Genomic DNA, 22,318 nt, shown 5'->3' with positions numbered 1-22,318 from the left:
CCTAAATGCATCAGAGACGCCCCCTCCCTTCCCTCCTTCAAGACCGCTCTGAAAACTCACCTATTCAAAATTGCTTTTCCCAGCTGACCTCGGACCTACTATTGTTTTATTGTTTTTATTGTATCTTACCTTATCCTAGTTTTTTTTCCCCTAATAAAGTTGTTGTTTTTATCTGCCACACACACACGCACCCACACACTCTTGTAAAGTGACTTTGAGTACTTAGAAAAGCGCTATATAAATTTCAGCTATTATTATTATTATACAAACTATGTGCCGTTCTACTCAACAGTGTCACGGCTTCAATGTGTTGAGATTAGGGCTGGCACGAATACCATACATTCTTATGGGGTTTCCGAATACTCCTGCTAATACTGTTAACCACTTGAATCCTATTGTTCCTAATCTGGGCATGTCATAATACTGTAGGTGAGATTTGGTGTAGAGTAGACTGAGGGAAAAAACTACACAATGACCTGCGAAATACTGTCCGCATATGGAACGTTGGCCATTGCGTTGCGACGTAGCCTGAACCAATCAAATAAATAAATAATTTAAAAAAAGTGTTTGGGGGGCGGCCATTTACCTCTATGGACATCACTGGGAAAACTTCGCTCAAATAGAGACTTTGCGAGCGAAAACAGGAGGGGTGGACGGTCGTGCCGCAACGTCGTGCCGCAACGTCGCTTGCGGTAGATCAGGAAGTCCTCATTGAAACAAATGTATTTTAATGAGATTTCATCGCTTGCATCGCGTGCAGTGCAGATGAGCTGTGAGGCAAACATTTTCAAAGCTAATAAAAAAAGATGCATGCTTCTCATTTATTATTGTATTATATTATTATGTGCTGGCTGGAAAATACATGTACAGTATGTCACTGCCCCTGACCAAGACACTGAGGGCCTTAGCTGGAGCTGTATGGTGAATGTGAGATGACAATGTAAGCTACGCAGCAGCAGTTCACCTTAGAGTGCACTGTGATGTAAGCCTTGCATCACAGTGCACTATAAGATGTACTGTCTGCTGCTGCATTATTTGACAACATGAACTAGAAAACAACATCAGCCTAGGCTGCTCAGTCAAGAGGCATCCCCACTTTTCCAGGGGAGGTATTGAGCTACATGACAGCCAGTAGGTGTCCTACCTGTAGGGATGGAGCTCGAAACAAGGGCCCACTACAAACCCGATAACACATTTATTGAGTACCCGGTATCAATACGCTTTGGGCTTATCAAGCTTGTTATCGAGCATAGCGGCCCATGACGTCATGTTTAAACAATCAAGACAAGAGGCGATCAAGAAATTATTACGGTACTATTCATAATATAAAGCCATTTAACACTTATTGCACACTAATGAATGACCGTTTTATTTATATTTAATGATAATATTTGTTACTTTTGTCAATTGTCATGGTGGTCAGCCACAAACTCACAGTCACAACAACTGGCTAATAAAAAAAGATACCAGTTCTGTTCATAATTTGCCTCATGTCTTTCCACAAAATATAAGAAAACGCTCAATAGTGGGTTCGATACAAGCCCGGCTCAATAAGCAGGATCGATAAGGTGCTCATTATGAATAAAAATGAACGAGCTCCATCCCTACCTACGTGACACCATGGTCTAAAGTTCTCAATTTAAGAGTAGGGAGACCACCTCCAGCCACTGCAGATGGACTAGTTATATATTACATTAACATACTTTTATTCATCAAAATTACAGCTTTAATGTATGATCCTTTCCCCCTTCTTGGCTGTGACACATCAGGGAGGAGGATGAGTTTTCAGAGCTGCACTCAGAGCTCAGCCAAAGCCAGCAGGAGGCCACTGAAGACGGACGGAGCCTGGACCAAGACAGGACATCACTCTCTCTGCCTGAAAACACCTCCATAGTGGTCACTGCCGACATGGGTACGTTCACATGTTTCTGTACAATGTTCTATACAAATCAGCTAATAAGATATGCATAATGCAGCAGATGAAAAGCAGTGCAGTGTGCAAAAAAAAGAAAAAAGCACATCAATGTTGCAGATTTGAAAGAAATGCAGAACACATCACAGTGTGTATGAGTGTACTAGGCGTGGTGTGCTGTAAGACTTGTCTACTACAGACCGGTAAGGATACAAAATGGACAGGATTTCACTGTGCATTGTTATTAGTGCAAAAGGACGTCATAAAACATGTTATTTGATTGCTGATGAATGATTGCACGTTAAAATGTCTTTAGCCATAGCTTCAGTTTGCAGGCTTTTCCATTGGAGTACATAACGGTTGCTGTAAATGAGCCATTGAACACAGACAATGAACACTGAGTTTACGGTTACCCTGCTCTGTTCTGAAGGCAGCCACACAGCCTGCAGCACCAAGGAGGGTTATTCTTGCTCTGCAGGATGATAATCATAAAATAAAATCAAAATCAAAGGATGCTATACAAATGCAGTGTGCTTTGTAGGTAGGCAGTGAGGCACGCAAGTCATGCCAAATGGCCAGGGTACTGAAGCAATATGGAGTTCAGCTATTGCACTAATACAATAGCGCAGCGAAATGACTTGTGCAGAGGAATGACTTCAAGCACTACTCTCAAGTTGGCAGGCTTCTTTTTTTTTTGCTCATGACTCAGCTGAAGTGGCAGTGTGACTAAAACACTCCCACTGCAGTCATACCAGTGTGAGCGTGCGTGCACAGTCTGCACACATGGTTATGCTTACACTGGACGACACTGATTCAGAGCAGTGTGCCAGCTGCTTGTTATAAACCATCTATTACCCTGCAGGCCTCCTGCCACCCCTGAGAGCAAGCCCTACGGTCACTATGTGCCACTCCAAACCCTGCTGCTCTGTACACACACCACACACACACACACACACACACACACACACACACACACACACACACACACACACACACACACACACACACACACGCACGCACATTTACACAGCCTTTCAAAAGGAGAGATTGATCTTCTGTCAGTTGTCACATGTCCTTCCTCTGCAGTAATTATGCACTTCTGCATCGTTGGCAAAAGCTGCCACTTTTACCCCCTGCTCCGTTGTGGCAAAGTGGGAGACTTGCACCAATTTAGATTATTGCTACATCTGAAAATGTAGCTGCACGACAAGTGGCGACACAGGTTCATTTTCTTTGAAGCCTTGATAGGCTTGAGCAGTTGAATACTGACAAGCGGCTTGTTTAGCCACAGTACTAGTAAACTGATTGATATTTACACATCACAAATAAAATATTCCAGTCTGTTTCATTCTCTGTGCTATGCATATTTGGGTTAGAAAAAACCTCTGTGAATAATGTTATGTGGGTACTGGTATATTAGATCACAATAAGTACCATATCATTGGCTAACTACAGCTAATAATCACTTATCCCAAAACGTAGAAGATTTTTTTTTAATCAATTGGATAAGATTTTGTCCACAATTCCATGTTGTATTGATGTTGGTACCATAGGAGAGATAACGGGCAAACTTTGATCAAAATAACAATTCTTCTACATTTTCTAATTGTGTAGACTTCTTGTAAATGCAGGTATTTAACAATAATTTAACTATTGAGAACGTAAAATGAAACCAAATGGACCGGGCCGTAAGAGTTAAAGATCTATAAGGTCCATCTGGAACCCCCTCAAGGACCACTGGTGGTCCCTGGACCACTGGTTGAAAACCACTGCTATAGACATACTGTATGTGGGTTCATCCTTAGCATGAGAAGATTCAGTTGGGACAACAACAGTCCTAGAAGGTTCTCATTCACTCATGCCCTGATTCTTCCCACACACACAGACACCTGCAGTGATCTGAACTCGGAGCTCCAGCGGGTGCTGACGGGCCTGGAGAGCGTGCTATGTGGAAGAAAGAAGAGTGCGTGCAGTCTGTCTGTGGCCGAGGTGGACCGCCACATCGAGCAGTTGACCACAGCCAGCGAGCACTGTGACCTGGCCATCAAGGTACTGTAGGCCCATGCCTCTCAGACAACACATCACTACAGCATTCTGGCTATGCTCATATTGGGGCCCAAATCAGATACAGTATTTGTGCCTATCCAGATTTCGATCACATTCCTTAGCCTTGTTTCAAATGCATAAAGCCGATCTGGATAGGAAACCAGATTTGGACTGCCAGGCCTTTGTTGCCCAAAATATGGCGTTATTAGTGGGGTGTATTATAGTGGTGGCCATTCAATAAGTGACACAAGTTTACTTTAGCTCTGCCTGGAGAGACCCTTAGTGCTTGTTCCTCCTTTAATTCAGTGGTTCTCAACCTGTGGGTCTGGACCCACAGGGGGGTCCCCAAATTATTTTGGGGGATCCCTAGATGATTGGCTAATGTGAAACATTGTTTTCTCTCTCAATAGTAAACAAACCAACATAAAGTGTAGTGTATGGAGGGTATCTACACATTTCTAAATCGACAATTTAAGAACTTTTTAATACCTCTAAAATGTAAAATTAAACATTGGCCAAATTGTCAAATATTAGAGGCAGAAACTGTGAAAATAGCAGATCTACATGCTCACAACGCCTCACATTGCGTTGTGAGTATGTAGATGTTCTATTTTCACAATAGAACCATGTTATACAAATGTAATGCCTCAACTCTTAGTGCTCGTCAGGATGGGGGTCCCCAGTTAAAATATGATCATTTGGGGGGGTTGTGGCCTGAAAAGGTGGAGAACCACTGCTTTAATTCCATGTTGTTTGGTCCAGACCGTGGAGGAGATCGAGGGCGCCCTGGGTCGGGACTTCTACCCCAGCCTGGCAGAGGAGAGGTTCCGCTGGGAGAGGGAGCTGGCCAGCCTCAAGGAGGAGAACGAGAGTCTGACGGCCATGCTGTGCAACAAGGAGGAGGACCTGAACCGCACCAAGGCCTCCATGAACGCCGTCAGGGAGGAGCGGGATCGACTACGACGACGGGTGCGTGACCTCAGAGGGTGTGTTTGTGCCATATGCCCATTAATGTCCGTGATTGGATTGGAATCAATGTTGCCACAGCTTTAACTGAATTGTGAGTTTCACGAGACGATCACTAGATCGAAAGTTTAGATTTTGAGCCTTGTTCCTGTCTTAACACAAAACCCCAGCGTCCTTTTTCTGGTCATGTCATAGTAGGCGAACACTCTGTGAAAATAGAAGATCTACATTAAGCTGTGAACTTGAAAGATCTTTTACTTTTGATGAGAAGGTTTGGTGTAGAGGGGGGAAAAGTAAGGGGAAAAAAAGTACAGACCCTTTGGGAACCCAGTTAACATAGTATATACTGTAGGGCTTAAGTGGTAAATTACCTTCTCAGGCAATCCAAATATGTGTTAATTTCTGATTCATTAAGGGAGGGTCTCTGAAGGCACAGTGCTTCTCCCACAGTATATGGCATATTCAGTGAAACAGATCATGTTTCCACCCTACCATACCGTGATACAGTACACGGTTGCACAGCTTGCATATTGTGTTGTTTCTGTGCATCTCCAGACTGTCGATGCAATCCCAGTTTTCAGGGAGCATGACCTCATTTGACAGGGCTGAGGGAGGCTGAGAGCTTCCACCTGTGTCACGTTCTTCCAACACTGATCCCAATATTGTCTATATAGGAGCGAGGCTCTGTACTGCTAGGACAAACACAGCATTTCTATTCACATACTCTTCCACAGTTTGCAACAGAAACATCCATATATCTACAAGGCCAAGAATGAAGCCATTGAATTTGAACATTGGTAATCAACTTCTATTGTTGGAACCCAGACAAGTGGGCCCGGCTAAATCAATACGTTGAGAGCGCTGTTAGGCACATAATCAAATCTTCCCATCTCCCAGGGTCCACGGAAGCCTGTTAGGGCTCTAATGTGATTAGGTCCCGAGATGCACTGGGTCAAATGGTTGGGAGTGTCCCTGAAGCCAGCCTAGCTCTGAATGAGAGGTTAACATAAAATGTCAAGGGGCGATGGAAAATGTGATCTGATCCTGAGAAATGTGGGTTTTATGACCCAATTTAATTTGGGCTATTTTAGAGTTTCATGTGATTTCATTAAAAACTAGACTTGGCTTTTACTCTGAAACTCTGACAGCATAGAAATGGACCCTTGCAAATCTGTACATTCAGAGTTAAATGAACATGATTTTACTGTGGACTTTTGAACTTAAATAGATTTAATGTCCACAGTGCAAATGTTGAGGCTTAATAAAACACAAATCCTTTAATGAAACCATTCTCTTAATTGAGAAAACGCATACAATCCTATCTCAAGGCTCCTCAATGGTAGGATTTGCTTTGATTTGTGTCTCGACACCTCGTTAATCTTGTTAATCCCTTGAAATTCCGACATTCTCTGTTAACAATAAAGATTTTGTCTATTTTACCGTAGTTGCACAGTTGGGTGTTTTCTCCTGCACAATCAGCAGTTTGTTAACAGCACAGACGGGACCAACTGTAGGGTGATTATTAAAGGCTACAATTCTTATGTCCTGACACAAACTGCCTTCATATTGTACAATTATCCTCAGGGCTCAGTACTGGTACATGTACGGTATAGTGCTTGTGCTAACAACACCTACAGTAGCCTGTAGTCGAGGCTGTCTCATATTTTTATTTTATTTCACGTTGACATATTGGCGTAAAAGAATCCCACCGTTGGCACTATTTTTAGCAGTTGTTTGTATTTAGTCTGTGGTCTGTCTATGATATTGTATGGGCTTTATATCGTGTATTGCACCAGAGGTAGTCACATCGCATCCCTGTGTGTTGGTGAACGTTTGAAGGACTGTCAACATAAATGCCACGCTAAGAGCGAAGACGTGTCATGAAAAGCGAGAATGGATCTATGTGTTGGGCAAAGAGTGTTAATCCCCCTCATAAAGCAGGTGCACAAGCAAGTCAAAACACACCTCATCCACATTCTCAGTAGCACTGGCACAGTCCCAGTTTTTGTCTTTGAAACCGGGAAATTACAAGGAAGTCCCAGGTTACATAATTACTGAGCCTATATATCCCACGCCTAAGCACAAACCTATCATTTTCATTTCTCCGGCTGTTTTTCCGAAGGCGTTTGGTGAGCTTGGGCACAGGACAGGCCAGCACACAGGCCAGCAGCAGTTTTTTGGGCAGAGGTGGGGCTCTGCATACATTTGGCAGGAGAGCACAGGGAAATCCGTGCCTCCTTCAAAGGACCTCTTCATGGCCGCATTCGCTCCCTCTCTTTTACATTTTGGATCAGTCTCCCTCCATTTCTGCTGTCTGTCAGACTAAATCGTTCCGCTGTGCCCAGGTCCTCTCATCGCCGTTACCTCTCATCTCCTCTCCTTCCTTTCCCAATAACACGCTCCTTCTCTTCTTTCCACTCTTGAAACCAGGGTTGTCGCACCAAATTCTGCTCCCTGGGTACTTTAACTATTGAAAAATAGCAGATATACAAGCTCACAGTGCGGCACCGAGTGCCGTGCTGCTAGCTTGTAGATCTGCTATTTTTGAAAAATCGTGAAGATTTGTGCTAGTCATTGAATATTTCAAATCCTTCTAAGGTTTTTTGAAAAACCTATGTTTCTATGTCAGTGGTGCTCAAACCCTTTCATGTGTAGGACCCCCAAAATGATATGTATTTGGCCACGGACCCCCATCTCAAAATATTTAGTTCCAGGGACCCCCCCAGAAGCAAAGTTCACGCTGTGTGCTTTTATATCTGCTATTTTTCAATAGCTAATGTATAAAATAATGAAGGCCCCTCCACCTTGGGCCCTAGTAACTCAGTCCCACTCCCCCCTTGTGACGCCCCTGGTTAGGAGTAGGGAGGTACATGCACAGACTGTCCTCTGTCAGGCTGCCAATGGTCTTGGCTCCATCTAAGGTCAGGATTTAACACACAGTAAAACAGGACCACAGGATCTAAATGTCTCAATAGAAGTGCAGGGTGGGCACCTCCAAACACTGTATTGGCTATTAGTCCTAATGTATTAACATATGCTACCATACAGATTAAAATAAGGATACACAAAAAAAAAAGTTGTATTCATAAAGAATTATGGATTGCGACTTAAACTCTGAAAGTGTACAAAAGTAACCAAAAGGACCTGCTAGTTACAAATGTATAAATTTACTGTAATTTTACTGCATATGAGTCTGTATGAGTTATGTTGAAATGTATGAGTTATGCAGTCCCCCCTCTCCTCTCCATACATCTATGGAGGAGGTCTTGAGTTTGAACCACTCATGTGTACCCAGTCTATGCAAATTTTTATTTTTTTCCCCACTGAGAAGGTATGTGGTCTTCACTCGTTGATGCCCAGATTGGCTTTGCTAAAGTTAAGAATAACATGTATATTTACAAGAGCATTAGCACATGCTGCCTACAGCAGAGCTGGAAAATGTTCTCCCCGGTCCTCTAGCAAATCATTAGCATAGCGTTCACATTCAGAAGTTGTGGATGATTCGTTTAAGCCATTTAGGCCTAGAATTATTGAATGCTTTAACCAGTGAAAAATAGCAGATATACAAGCTCACAGAGATCTACACAGAGCTTGTAGATCTGCTATTTTTGAAAAAGTCGTGAAAATGTCTTTTCACGACAAGGCCAAGAATCTTTGAATGTATGTATTTTTAAAGCGAACGTTTGTAACTCAAATTTTGCTTCTGGGTGGTCCCTGGAACTAAATATTTTGAGATGCGGGTCCGTGGCCAAATAAATATCATTTTGGGGGTCGTTCACATGAAAAGGTTTGAGAACCACTGACATAGTAGTCTCTCAAGAACAGACTAACTGAGCTCCATTTAAGTGAAAAGGACCTTTTCTTTGATGATGGCTAGCCAGATTGCTGACATAGAAACATAGGGTTTTTCAAAAAATCTTAGAAGGATTCAAAAGACACTTATAGAATTGGGTCAAAATTCTAATTTTCACGATTTTTGAGCGGTGGTCACACCGTCTCCATAGCGTGGCCGTGTGTGTATCCGTGTGTGTCTGTCTGTGTGTGTGTCTGTCTGTATGTAGCCTCTGGTGTATGTAGCCTGAGTACCCTGTGTGACCAGAGAGGTGCTGTTGAGTCTAGTCTGCCCTGAGCATCAACTACAATAGCAGTGTTGGCCTGAGTGAGCAAGTATGGCTCACACTCTCACACACACGGGTGCACGCCCCCCCCCCCCCCAACACACACACACACCTGGGTGAGCAACGCACGCACGCACGCACGCGCGCACACACACACACACACACACACACACACACACACACACACACACACACACACACACACACACACACACACACACACACACACCACCGCTCACTTCAAACTTGGGTTTGATTTTCAATAGCTAAAGCATAAAATAATGATACACAATGATGTGTACCCGTTCTAAATGGTTTAAGACGCGATCACTATCTTAATACTCTTTCCTTTATCTCCTGCTTCCTCCTCCAGGCCTCCTCTCACACCAGTGTACTCTTTTCTCTCCAGTTTACCCCTGAAGTAAACCACTTTATATCCCTATATAGCTGGAGAGAAAACATAGAACATCTATTTATTTGTGGGCACATAGAATGAAGATGTTGGAAAGTGGGTTATTTAGGTGCACATAAATAGAAGCATATACAGAAAGCTCTCAGTAGAGCACAAGACCTCTACGAAGGCAAATACATTTCCTGTTTGCACTCCTACTAGCTAGAGATGTATTTTGTCTGTTTACTTCAATGGTTAAATGCATTTATTTTTATTCTTCAAGAAAAGTAGTTTCTTTGCTGTGTCGCTTGAAGAGAGTTTTTAAAGTGAATTATTAACGAATTAAACCATATACGTTAACCAGGCTTGTGAGCTTGTAGATTGTCTAATTTCGCAGAATGTTCACCTATTATAACATGACCAGAGGGTTCAAGTGGTTGAAGGTTAATATCAGTAGAGAACAGACCTATGCGGCAAGAAGGGCGAATGTTTACTGACTGAAATCAGTTACATTATGGTACCGTTTCTTTTTACAGAGACAAAATTACAGTTAAATGATTACGTGTAGGTTATTGTTTTTGTCCTTGCAGTTCAGGTGTTTTGTTTTGAATAAGTCACCACAGTCCCGTGCTTCAACAAACAACAAAATCCTACATGTAAGAAAATAAGCAGGTGCGCTTCCTCTGCATGCCTTTTTGTTTATGCAGTGGGTGCTCGGATATAAATACAACTAGCATCAAATACCACCGAATTGGAAAAAGCGGCACTCCAAAATAAAGGATGCACTGGCTCAGATAAAAAAAAATAGCTTATTTAAATCTGCTCTGAGGAAGGCTGAGGCTGAAACACGTCAAGCGTTCTCAATAAATAAGAGTGTGTAACTGAGCCAGTCTTGCATCCTTTACTTTGGAGTGCCGCCTTTTCCACTTGGGTGGTATTTGAACCTAACAAAATCCTACACGTAATGATTCATGGCTGTCTGAGTAGTTGACAGGTGGATCGTATAGAACTGACTCAGCCCATGCACACAGTGTACATTCTGTACATACAGTGTACTGTATGTACGCATATCCGAGGTTCTGCCAGTCACAGCAGGACTTTTACACCAGAAGACTTAAGAGTCAGTATTCCTAGTACTACTGTCTACATGTAAGCATCAAAGCAGAAATTCAGTGTGTGTGTGTATCGTTGGCCAGGTGCGGGAGCTGCAGACTCGCCTCCAGACGTCTCAGGTGGGAGGCCCGTCCAGCCCGGGTCGTTTGACAGGCGTCTCCCGCCCCATCAACCCCAGTACCGGAGAGCTAAGTACCAGCAGTAGCAGCAATGACGTCCCTGTAGCCAAGGTAAAGACTAGCACATACAGTATGCACCACTCAGGGACGCGCAGAGAATGGTAGAGGGGCAGGGCCTGATATTTTCTAAATATTTTGTCTGGAATTTTGTTTTGACATTTCTAGCCCGAAAACAGCTGATCTACAAGCTCACAATGCCATAGCTCTGCGATGTGTTGTGAGCTTGTAGATCAGTTATTGTTGGTGCCTGTACGCCAAACGCGAGTATAATGTAGCCTTTACTGGAGATGCAGTGTACGGCATGGATTTCTACATAAGAGGCAATTTGCATTTAAGTTCAGAAGAGTTAGGAAAAGGCAATTCTCTTGAATGCTGCCTTTGGGTACAGCATGGAAAGGGTGCATTAGTATTTCTTTGACCAATAGTAAATGCTGTATTCATGGTCTGGACTGAAGAGGGGGCACTTTTTACAGACGGGTAAAAGGGTAGGGGCTTGATCCCCCTTTGACATCTTATGTGTGCAACGTGCTTGTCATCACTGCCATTTTACATTAAGTGTATATATACGCAATACACACACTTGCACCGCTCAATTTTAAAGGGTGGGGCAATATATACAATTATCCAAGTCAATACATAATATAATAGCAATCCTCTTATTAAAGGATCTACAGTAAACATGTGTCCGCCATGTGCTCGTGAATTGTCCAATTCTGGGGCAGTAGAGAGAAGCAGATAATATCAAGACATTTATGATTGAATGTAATATTGGGATACAAATGTCAGGACACAATTCTAAGTTGTGTTCTAGCTGTTTGCTGTCTTCACCCTGCTGTGTCTCTCTCTCTCTCTCTCTCCTCCTTTCTATGTCCCTCGCTATATTTGTCACAGTGTTGTTTTGGGGAGATGTGTGATTGGTTGTGTTGTGCTGCTCACCAGGTGGCAGAGAGAGTGAAGCTGTCCAAAACACGTAGTGAGTCTTCATCCACAGAGAGGCCTGTGCTGGGCTCGGAGATCAGCAGTATAGGGGTAAGACTTCTGTGTGTGTGTGTGTGTGTGCGTGTGCGTGTGCGTGTGCCAAGTGCTTGCATGACATAATCCGGAAAGGTCATTTGAACAATAAAGTGTCATGATCAATCAGTGTAAGTAGCTAAATAACCTGAACAACTGAGCATTTGTGCAAAAAGGATCGTACTGTCATTAAGTTAATGTGTCTCGGGGCATAGGGTTCCCTGCCCACTGTGCCCAGTGCCCACCACCACAGAGACTAGGGGTTTAAATCCTCCATGGTGCACACATTTAGCCGTGTTCACAGGTGGGATGCTGGACACGGAGGCCAATCTCTGTTGCGTCACTAGCGACTTCCCGGTGAAACTCCTACACTGTCAGGTGAAAAAGACTCGTGTATTGGAAGAGACACATTTATTCTTTGGTGATCTCCCCAGGACCAACTGTAGGAGTTAGCAGTGATGACATTGGCATAACGACTAAATGGGGAGTAAAGGGGGGAAAAAGATCAGTCAATGATGCTTTCATGGCAAGCGCTATTGTCAAAGCACTGCCTTAATTTGGATAAGACAGGAGAATTAGCGTGCAGGTTTGCATTCGTCATGGAAGCCAGAGAGATTGACACTTTTCCTGTGACAGTTGGTGGTGCTGACAGTTGCTGCAGCTCTCCTGCAGACAATCACTCATCCAGTCAGTCACACCTACTGAGAAGGTTCTCTTAACATGTGGAACAATGCAGCTGGGAGCTTAACTCTCACAGAGTGCAGGGTCTCAGTAAACGCAACCACACTGGAGGAAAGCATCATTCACAGATACCACCATTAGGTACATCACTCTCATTGCATCGGGCAGCCAAACGGTAGCACAGTCTACATGGACGAGTAGTGTAAGCACGGCCATCGTCGTCATCATCATCAGTGTTTGGTTGCCTCCTTCCTGTTTGGTTGCCCTTCACGTGTCCCCTGTAAGCTGAGCAGATACATGAGCATCAAAGTTGTATCATCACTGTTCACAAGCCATTCCTCCAAACCCTCGGTGACTCAGCTGACAAACACTGTGTGGAGGTTGTGTGTGTGTGTGTGTGTGTGTGTGTGTGTGTGTGTGTGTGTGTGTGTGTGTGTGTGTGTGTGTGTGTGTGTGTGTGTGTGTGTGTGTGTGTGTGTGTGTGTGTGTGTGTGTGTGTGTGTGTGTGTGTGTGTGTGTGTGTGTGTGTGTGTGTGTGTGTGTGTTCTAGCTCCATTGAACACTTAGAAGTCTCAGAATGACTTGCTGTCGACTGTCACTCTGGGAAAGTTAACAAATTGTGAAAAAATAGGAAAGGAAAAGATTATTTATATTATATTTATATTTTCAAATAATAGGGGTCCGCGGCCACACACATGACCACAAACTGTATATTCTGTCGAAATGCCCTGAAATAGCTTTTCTTTGTAGAACTTTTTGACGTGTGTGTGCGTGCGTGTGTGCACGAGCGACTGTGCATGTATGTGTGTTTGTGATGGAAAATCAATCCTAATGTTTTCCGGGGGCTCTTATTTCTTGCCTGTTCCGGGAAGCCCTCCAGCCAACAAAACTACGTGTCAGTCCTTCAGTAGAAACCACGGTTCCTAAAATAGATTACAGAAACGAGAGGGGGGAGAGAGGGAGAGAGCAGAGGATGGGATAGGAAAGGAGGAGAAGGAAGACAAGAGGAGGGAAGGTAAAGAGGAGAACGATGTCAGGAGGGCAGAGGACAGGGACATAGAGGAGGTGGCAGAGAAGGAAAGAAGGAGGGATTGAAGGAGAGAGGAGGAGGAGGAGGAGGAGGAGGAGAAGAGGGGTAGAGAAGAATAGCCTAGCACAGCTAAACAATCCACCCATGTTAAAACAAGGTGGGGATGTTAGTTTGGAATCGTTTTTTTAACCTCCCATGGAATTAGTTTCTGAATGGGAAAGCATCAGACTATATATTAGTTTGACTGCTATATAGTCTGTCTACGCCAGGCTAAGAGAAGAGGGCATTCCTGTGAGAGGACTGAGGAGACCTGAAGCCAATTCCACAAATGCCTTCTAAATCAGTAGTTCTCAAACTCTTTCATAATTCAAAATTACATATAAACACTTAAATGAAAATAGCAGACGTACAAGCTCGCTGTGAGCTTGAATAAGTGCTATGTTTGAATTGCAAACACTAAAATCTGATGAAGCTCACAAGGCGTCGCCTTGTGAGTGCTTGTAGGCCAGCTATTCTCGCCGCGCGACACCATCGCTCGGAGAAGTATGAGTGGCGCGTTATCTGATGGAATGCAGCAGCAACAGATAAGCTTCTCGTCTCGCCGAGCACCGTTCCACTTCCCTCCAGATTAAGTCCTTGCTAAGTCACTGAGTTGTAAAGCAGTGCTCTGCTGCTTTAAATGGCTCGCCACAATGAAGACAGCCAGGACAGAGCCCCGACCAATCACATGCCACTCACATCAAGATAAGACCAAACCTGATTTATTATCCCAGAGGGAAATTTCAAGACGGCGTCAGAATAATTGTACTTTATGAGAATATTAAGTAGATATAAGATGCACAACACAAGGATTACTTTGAAGTTAACCTTGAACATTTTCAAGAGACTGAGAGCTTGTAGATTGGCTATTTTCGTGTAACTCCATTGTATGTTATATTCAATTTAGGGATGAGGCCGAATATTCGGCACCGAAAATTTTCGGCCGAAAATGGCTAAAAATGCATTTTCGGTTTTCGGCTGGATAGCTTTTAAAACCGAATAGTTGAGCACCGAATAGTGTGAAGGACAGGGGTCTAGTTGGGGTCCTCAATAGGCGGACCGCAGTCCATGTCCGGACCGCGGCGCACCTCCGTCCGGACCGCGGCACATTTCTGAGAAATCTCCGCATAGTTGTATCTGACGATCGGACTGACTGTGTGTGATGTGTGTTTGTGTGTGCGTGGGTGGTGTGTATGTGCTCATTCGCTCAAACACATACACAGGCTCACAAGACACACCCCTACGCCAATTTGCAAGCCCACAAAGCGTCGCGGGTGCAACGTGCTGTGGGCTTGTAGATCAAAGGTTTTCCTTCCCTCCGAGTCCGACGCAGTCTGCTCTCCATGCTGCTCCCTCCTCCCCTCCCCTCTTCACACACTCATGCCGCTCGCTGCCTTAAAAAAGTTGCTAAAACCTCTTGGAAACCATTGCTCCCACTGGATTAATAACTTAGAGATCTTCTACCTTTGGCTGTTCAATTGGAGAGGACAACAGCAACACATTAATATCCACGATGTAAGGCTCCAACTGCTTGCATTAGACGAGAAATGGTCGCGAAACTCGCGATGCGTGATGATGCGTCTTTAACAATGTGATGTGTCGTCGCATATTATTGCCAGCTATCCTAGGCTGTGTTAGGTTAATAACTATGACTCGTTGACCCTGATTTGACTGGTCATTTGACATAGTCAATCAGCACAGTCTGGCTTGTGCAGTACGTGTGTCAACTAACTGAATGTCAAGTAATCCTCTCCCCCTCACGCTAAGTTCCACTTTATTTTCCATTCTGAACGACAAGCCTAATATTGCATTTATGCTCTTTAGTTTCCAATAATTAAACTATAAGCCAGTGTTTTATTGCTACACAATAAATGTAAATAATGTAGCCTACTCTACATGCATAAATAATTATCCATTCATCCATCCATCCATCTTCAACCGCTTATCCAGCATCGGGTAGCAGGGGTAACAGTTCCAACTGAGATTTCCAAAGTTCCAAATAATAATAATAATAATTAAAATAAACAATTCTAATGATTATAATAAACATACATACATACAGTACATACTGTATAAATGTATCCGCCTTATTTCGCCTTCGCCTTTTTTTCGGACCCGGACCTGTTTCAAAAAAATATTTCTGGACCTTCAAGATTTGTATTTGAGGACCCCTGGGCCCTAGATCATTTTGCAACATACAGTATGTGCATTTGTTGTTGAAGGCCTGGCTGTTACAGCCCTTGTGTTTACAATAGTATTTTGTTGTAGGCCTAGATCATTCTGCAGTTTTAAGCACCTTGTTCTGATGCACTTTTATCTCTGTAGGATACTACAGAAATAGTTGCACTATTTTGACTTTGTTTTATGCTAACATTGCAAAGAGAAAATATTTTATTTTGTTATGTGTGCATTCAAAAGTGAGAAATAAATGTTTTATGGAACCATATGGTGATTATTATTTAAGTTAGGTGTTGCCATAATCAGGTAGCTTTACAACAAAGGTACAGCAATGGTACAAACATTTATTATACAAAATACATTATATACATGTATTATTCGGCTATTCGGTATTCGGTATTCGGCGGAATGTTTCCAGTATTCGGTATTCGGTTTCGGCCAAGAATTTTGTATTCGGCACATCCCTAATTCAATTGGGCTTAAGTGGTTAATAAACACGCACGCACGCATGCACGCACGCACGCACGCACGCAGTGTTTGGACTGGTGACCACTGTTGCATGCATAGCAGCCTTCTCTCCCTCTGTCTGCTCTATCTCTCTCTCTCTCCCACCCCTCTTGTCTGTCTCTGTGCTGTACCATATTCCAGCCTATCCCTTCCCCCACGTACGCACTCACTCACATAACTGCATACACACATGCTCGCCCATTGCCCCCCTTATCCCACCCAGGATAATCCGCTTGCATACATCCACACTATTGTCCAGTTAATGCTGTTCAACGCAAAGCATGTAGGCTACTGTAAAACTGAAAAGCAGCTGCTCCTACTAATGAGTTTGTTAGCCTGCTGTATCAGTTTGTGTTTAATAAACTCCTGCATACTGTCTTCAAATGCAAATACAACGTTAAATGGAAATTACAACATTTTGGTCCACAGACCTTCATTAGATTATCTTTCGAGAGAGAGAGGCTATTTTAAATGGGCGGTCCAACCTATTTAGAACAATCGGGTCACACTTCAAAATAATATAATCTCATAATGGCAATTGTATATAAATAGGCATTGCATTTCACATAGTGATGCACAGTATACATAGCTCAAAATAGTAATACAAATAATCACAATACCACAATAACTATTTTACCCATTCAATCCGGGAAAGCACCAGTGTCATTTTAGATGTCGCTATGTTATAATAGCATATATATGTGTTTTCTAAAAAAAGGTTTTTAGAATTGGCCTCAGTTCTAAATGGGTTAACATATTTGGCTCCCAGAATCCTAGAAAAAGTTTGACTTTTGACTTTTTTCTTTGTTTATATAGGTTTTATGGTGGTTTTGCCAACACAAGCTAAGTAAAGTCAAACTTGTAATCTAAACCGCATGGGCATGGTAACATGTACATGAGTAATGACACTTTTTATGGGGAATACTTTGGGTGAGGATAGCAAAAGGAAGTAGTAGTGTTGCCTGTATGCCTTGTATGAACAGTGTGTACCAGTTGGGCTCTTTCTTAACGAAAAGAGGATTGTGTTTAACACAGGGGTCTTCAACAGGGGATACGGGACCCCTAGGGGGTCCTCAGAGTTACTACAGGGGGTCCTCCAAATCTTTGTGTGACCTCTTGAATCTGTGTGGAACATTAGCCAAGAATAGCCGATCTACAAGCTTACAACGCCTCGCGCTGCGGACATTGTGAAAATAGACGATCTACATGCTCACAACGCCTCGCAACGCAGGGCGTTGTGAGCATATAGATTGTCTATTTTCACAATATTTATCTGTGGAACCGAGTCACATTAAATGTAATACCTACAATTCCAAGTGCTTGTCAGGGAGGGGGTCCCCAGTTCAAATATGTTTATTTTGGGGGTCACGGCCTAAAAAGGTTTGAGAGCCCCTGATCTAGATGTAATTGTTGTGCTGTGGCTGTGTTCAGGTGTCCAGTAACGTGGCGGAGCACCTGGCCCATTCCCTGCAGGACTGCTCCAACATCCAGGAGATCTTCCAGACCCTGTACTCCCACGGCTCGGCCATCTCCGAGAGCAAGATCCGTGAGTTTGAAGTGGAGACGGAGAGGCTCAACAGGTGACCACCATACCAAGTTTTTGAACATGTCTTTATTGATTTTCACATTGAGAAATAAATTGTACAAATATAGATGTCTTTTTCCCCCCCCCATCCCAAACACACTCATGGCAGTACAAAACTAGAAGCAGTGCTCTTCCGAGCACAGGTCTCCACCAGGCCGTGCGTCCTGGTGGTGCTACTGTATAATAGGCCAATGTAAAAAGGGTGGCATATGTTCTTCACCTTAGATCTTTCATGGCAATCGGACGCTGCATGCATGATTTCAAGCATTGTGTTCCAAAAATGTGTTTTGCTAAAGTCTACCTGCTGGTGGCGCTATAACAGGACAATGTTAAAAAGGTAGCATTTGTTCCTTGACCTAGTGGGAATATGTGTGGCAAATGTCACGGTAATCGCAAGCTGCGTTGATGATTTGAGGCATTTTGTTCAAAAACGGAGCAATCCTGCAAACTTTGGAAGCTAATATTAGCCAATCAGGATGGAATATGAAATATCAGACGGATCGGACTTGATCACATGACTATAGAGATACTGTGTACCGATTTGCATGATTTTTGGATAAAATCTCAAGGAGTAATATCCAAAAATGTGTTTTACATAAGTCGGCCCAAAGGTGGCGCTATAAAAGGCTGATGTGAAAAATGCAGGGCAAAGGTTTATCCTTAGCCTCTAGGGAGTGCGCTTACAAAGTTTGAAACTGATCGGTGGAGTTATAGGTAAAACCACAAATCGGGCTGTTATAGCGCCACCATGAGGCTGATTAAAGTGGCATTTCTTCCTCGGCCTAGTGGGAACGTGTGTGCGCGATTTCATGATAATTGCACTTTGCGTTTGTGATTTGAGGCATTTTGTTCAAAACGGCTCAATCCCACAAACTTTGGAAGCCAATCTTAGCCAATCAGGATGGAATATGCAAAATCGGACAGATCCGTGTCGATCACATGACTGTCGAGATACTGCCTACCGATTTGTAGGATTTTCGGACAAAATCTGTAAGAGTAGTGCACAGAAATGTGTTTAGCAAACATCGGCCACTAGTTGGCGCTAGAAAAGGCCCATTTGAAAAATTTAGATTTGCATCCAGGGAATGTGTGTGCTCACTTTGGCAGCGACCGGGCCAACGGCGACTGAGATTTGGCGCTCACAAACTGCGAGGACGCACGGACGGACGGACGCACGGATGGAGAGGAAAACATACTCTCCCCCATGCCTTCGGCTGGTGGAGACAATCAACATAATTTAAAGGAATAACAAAAGACTCTAACCTTTTGAATATTTCTATTTAGTTAGCCTCGGAAACCCAGGCTTATTTTGGCGATCAAAGAAAAATAAGCCTGGGTGATCGCGTTAAAATCACTGTTGGAGGAAGTGTCGAATTTCCCTAACCAATCAGAACGGCGTCGCACCGAATTTGTTGACGCCATGACGCAGCAGCGTTCTCTGCGCTGAGCAGAGGAGCAGAGGGGGGTGGGGGGAGGAGAACACATGCTATTGGCCGGAGACTCCCGGAGAGATTCGCCGGGTCCGCCCATCTGCCAGCATAAACTGTCCGCGTTAGTTCTATTTAGTTGACACGACCCACGTGATGAAAAATTCTCTGGTTCACGCTACTCGATAAAGGTGCATGTTAACGCCACATCACGTTTAAAATAAATACCCGATACACATATGCCATTTTACTGGCTTTGAAAAACCTGATTGTAAAATGTGGTTTGTGGTTCAAAATGTGTGTGTGTGTTGGGGGGGGGGGGTAGTTTTTACAGCTTGACCCAGATGATGGCCACTCAGGTGGCTTTGATTAGTGGTAAGAAGTGTCTTGCCTTCAGGTGATCGAACCAACTGCCTTCTAATTCCCAGACTCGGCTATGTCCGCCCAATAAAATCACTACTTATCACTGGAACCAACATCTTGCTGTTGAGTGGACTACCTTACTGCTCTAGCAAGCATTTCAAAGTTCACTGTTAAAAAAACAACAAAAAAACTGTTAATTCATATAGAGGCTCATAGAAACCAGGATATTGGTAAAGATATAAGTAAAGCAGGGAGCTCTGTTCAGAACAAAACCATAGCTGGGATAAGAGTCCGTATCTGAGTATACTGTGTGCATGTGAACATGGCCATTGTCACTGATCTTGGACAACTTAAGCCTTATCTATTCTAGAAATTTTGGTTCTGTGGACCATGATTGACTTTGAATTACTGTAAGCTTCAATACTGTTTTAAAGTGTTTCACATGGTACAATGACAAATGCAGCTTGCAAGCAGTAACTGGTATACTGGCTTGTTTAAAGGCCCAATCAGTGATAATTACTGTATGTAAATAAATGCGCATTGAAGCCATGTGTTTTTCATCTGGGACCTAGAATAGAATGATAAAAAAATTCCCTAGATTCTAGGTGATTGCCTCTGCTCTAGATGTCTTTTTTTTTAAAGGAGGTAATGTACTGTAAACATTGGAATAAAACAGACCTATATTTTGCAGTACAAAAAAATCTAAATAATAATCTACAATTATGTGAATATATCCCTATGTATATGTACAGTATACTGTATATGAAAGGCTCTGTACTAGTCCCCCTCCCTTTTCCATCTGAACTAAATATCTTAGATCATCTGCTATTTCCGCCAAATGTTCGCCCCCAGAATGGGGACGCTAGCGTTCACGTGGTAGAGGTAAATAACCCAGGATAGGGACGCTAGCGTTAATGTGGTACAGCAGGGGTCTTCAACGTTTTCAGGCCAAGGACAGCTTAGTCGAGAGAGAGATGAAGTAGGGACCCCCTACAACCCATAGATACCATATAGGTTAGTTTCATCTTTTGACGGCACAATCATCAGTGTATTTTGGGTTCATCTACATTTGTGTTTCCAGATATTTAACCACTTGAACCGTCAATACTTAATAAACTTGACCTATCACTCTGTACTTAGTCTGCTCATTTTCCCCTCTACACAAAACCTCTTTGCCAAAAATAGCCGATCTACAAGCTCACAACACCTCGCGCTGCGAGGCCTTGTGAGCTTGTAGATCTGCTATTTTTGGCTAAAGTTCTCAGAATATGGTCACTAGGCTTCAAGTGGTTAGTATAGAAAAGGAGAAAAGAATCTTCTATCACACAAAGATTTGGAGGACCCCCTATAGTAACTCTGAGGACCCCCTAGGGGTCCCGGACCCCCTGTTGAAGACCCCTGTGGTAGAGGTAAATATTGGACAGTTGACATCCCATGACCCAGGTTCCACACATGGTGGTTACACCACCAGTGATGGAAGAAGTACTCACTTGTTTTACTTAAGTAAACGTATCAATACTGCAATGTAGCTATACCCTTGCCCTTACTTACTTGTGTTATGCTGGACTTACAAGTCCAGCATAAAACAGTGTTGGCATCCAAATATACTCAAAGTACCACAAAAGTAAAGCTACTCGTTATGCAGAATGTCCCGTTTCACAAGGCATAATATGTATAAAATGTTCTTTTGAAAACACGTCGCATCACACAGTAAACGTAATTAAAGTGTTGAAATTTGGAAGTACTCCAGTAAAGTAAAAATACCTAAAAATGGTAAAGTACACTACTTGAGTAAATGCACTTAGTTACTTTCCACCGCTGGTGGTTACCACCACTGACAAGTGCCAGCTTTCCACCTCTCAACCCCATGAATGGGGCTTTTTTTTTAGGCTGCAGCACTGCAGCAGTCTCTGCCGAGCACCATGAATACCTTCATTCAGTCATGACGGTGTTTGCCTTAGTAATGCACAAGGCTTTAAGGTTATCACTGCTATCATCAGTACTAAAACAGAAATCCCGATGAGTCCCCGCAAATGCTTCACAATTTATTACGTTGATGTATTCATGAGAGAAGAAGTGTTATTCTGTCTTGACTGCAGCAAGCATGCGGAGGTCTGAGGTGTCCAAATGATAACGCTGAGAGGCATTGGAAAGCCATCGGTTTTAAATTAGCTATACATCATTGCTGTTCTGTGGAAACCTTGTATGTCCAAATTAAAAACGGCACTTCATTGGTTCAATATTCATAAAACCCACAGACTCTCCTAACCACTTTCTCTTTAGTTTATTTATATATTTTTAATCAAAATCGGAGGATCTACAAGCTCACAATGTGAGCTTGTAGAGTAACCCTAACCCTAACCCTAGGTCTGCAATGTTTTTGCTACTTAAATTGTGGGACACCTTTTAACCTCAGTTTATGCCCGACAGCGATGATATGTGATATTGTATTGAAGCCATTGCACTGCTTTTGTATGTTAGTGATTGTGTGTGTGTGTGTGTGTGTGTGTGTGTGTGTGTGTGTGTGTGTGTGTGTGCGTGTGCGTGTGCGTGTGTGTGTGTGTGTGTGTGTCCTCTAGCCGCATTGAACATCTGAAGTCTCAGAATGACCTGCTGACCATCACTCTGGAGGAGTGTAAGGGCAACGCTGAGAGGATGAGCATGCTGGTGGGCAAATATGAGTCTAACGCCACTGCTCTCAGACTGGCACTGCAGTACAGGTACAGTATAGTACCACACACACACACACACACACACACACACACACACACA

At 43.2% G+C, this 22,318-nt stretch overlaps 1 protein-coding gene across 2 annotated transcripts in view; it reads left to right on the top strand.

Annotated features, from left to right (window-relative positions):
• mcc (MCC regulator of WNT signaling pathway) overlaps positions 1 to 22,318 on the top strand; it is a 63,728-nt gene that overhangs the window by 26,286 nt on the left and 15,124 nt on the right. For both annotated transcript variants that reach the window (XM_080726564.1, XM_080726565.1), the window contains exons 4-10: positions 1,770 to 1,912; positions 3,798 to 3,961; positions 4,721 to 4,927; positions 10,630 to 10,776; positions 11,665 to 11,754; positions 17,603 to 17,751; positions 22,126 to 22,266. In XM_080726564.1, the coding sequence (XP_080582690.1) occupies positions 1,770 to 1,912; positions 3,798 to 3,961; positions 4,721 to 4,927; positions 10,630 to 10,776; positions 11,665 to 11,754; positions 17,603 to 17,751; positions 22,126 to 22,266 (1,041 nt within the window). The remainder of the gene's footprint in view (positions 1 to 1,769; positions 1,913 to 3,797; positions 3,962 to 4,720; positions 4,928 to 10,629; positions 10,777 to 11,664; positions 11,755 to 17,602; positions 17,752 to 22,125; positions 22,267 to 22,318) is intronic.

Source organism: Nannobrachium achirus (assembly GCF_963921795.1).
Source record: "Nannobrachium achirus genome assembly, chromosome: 5".
Classification (NCBI taxonomy): domain Eukaryota; kingdom Metazoa; phylum Chordata; class Actinopteri; order Myctophiformes; family Myctophidae; genus Nannobrachium; species Nannobrachium achirus.
Note: the sequence above shows the minus strand (reverse complement) of the source record. Positions and strands in the feature narration are given on the sequence as shown.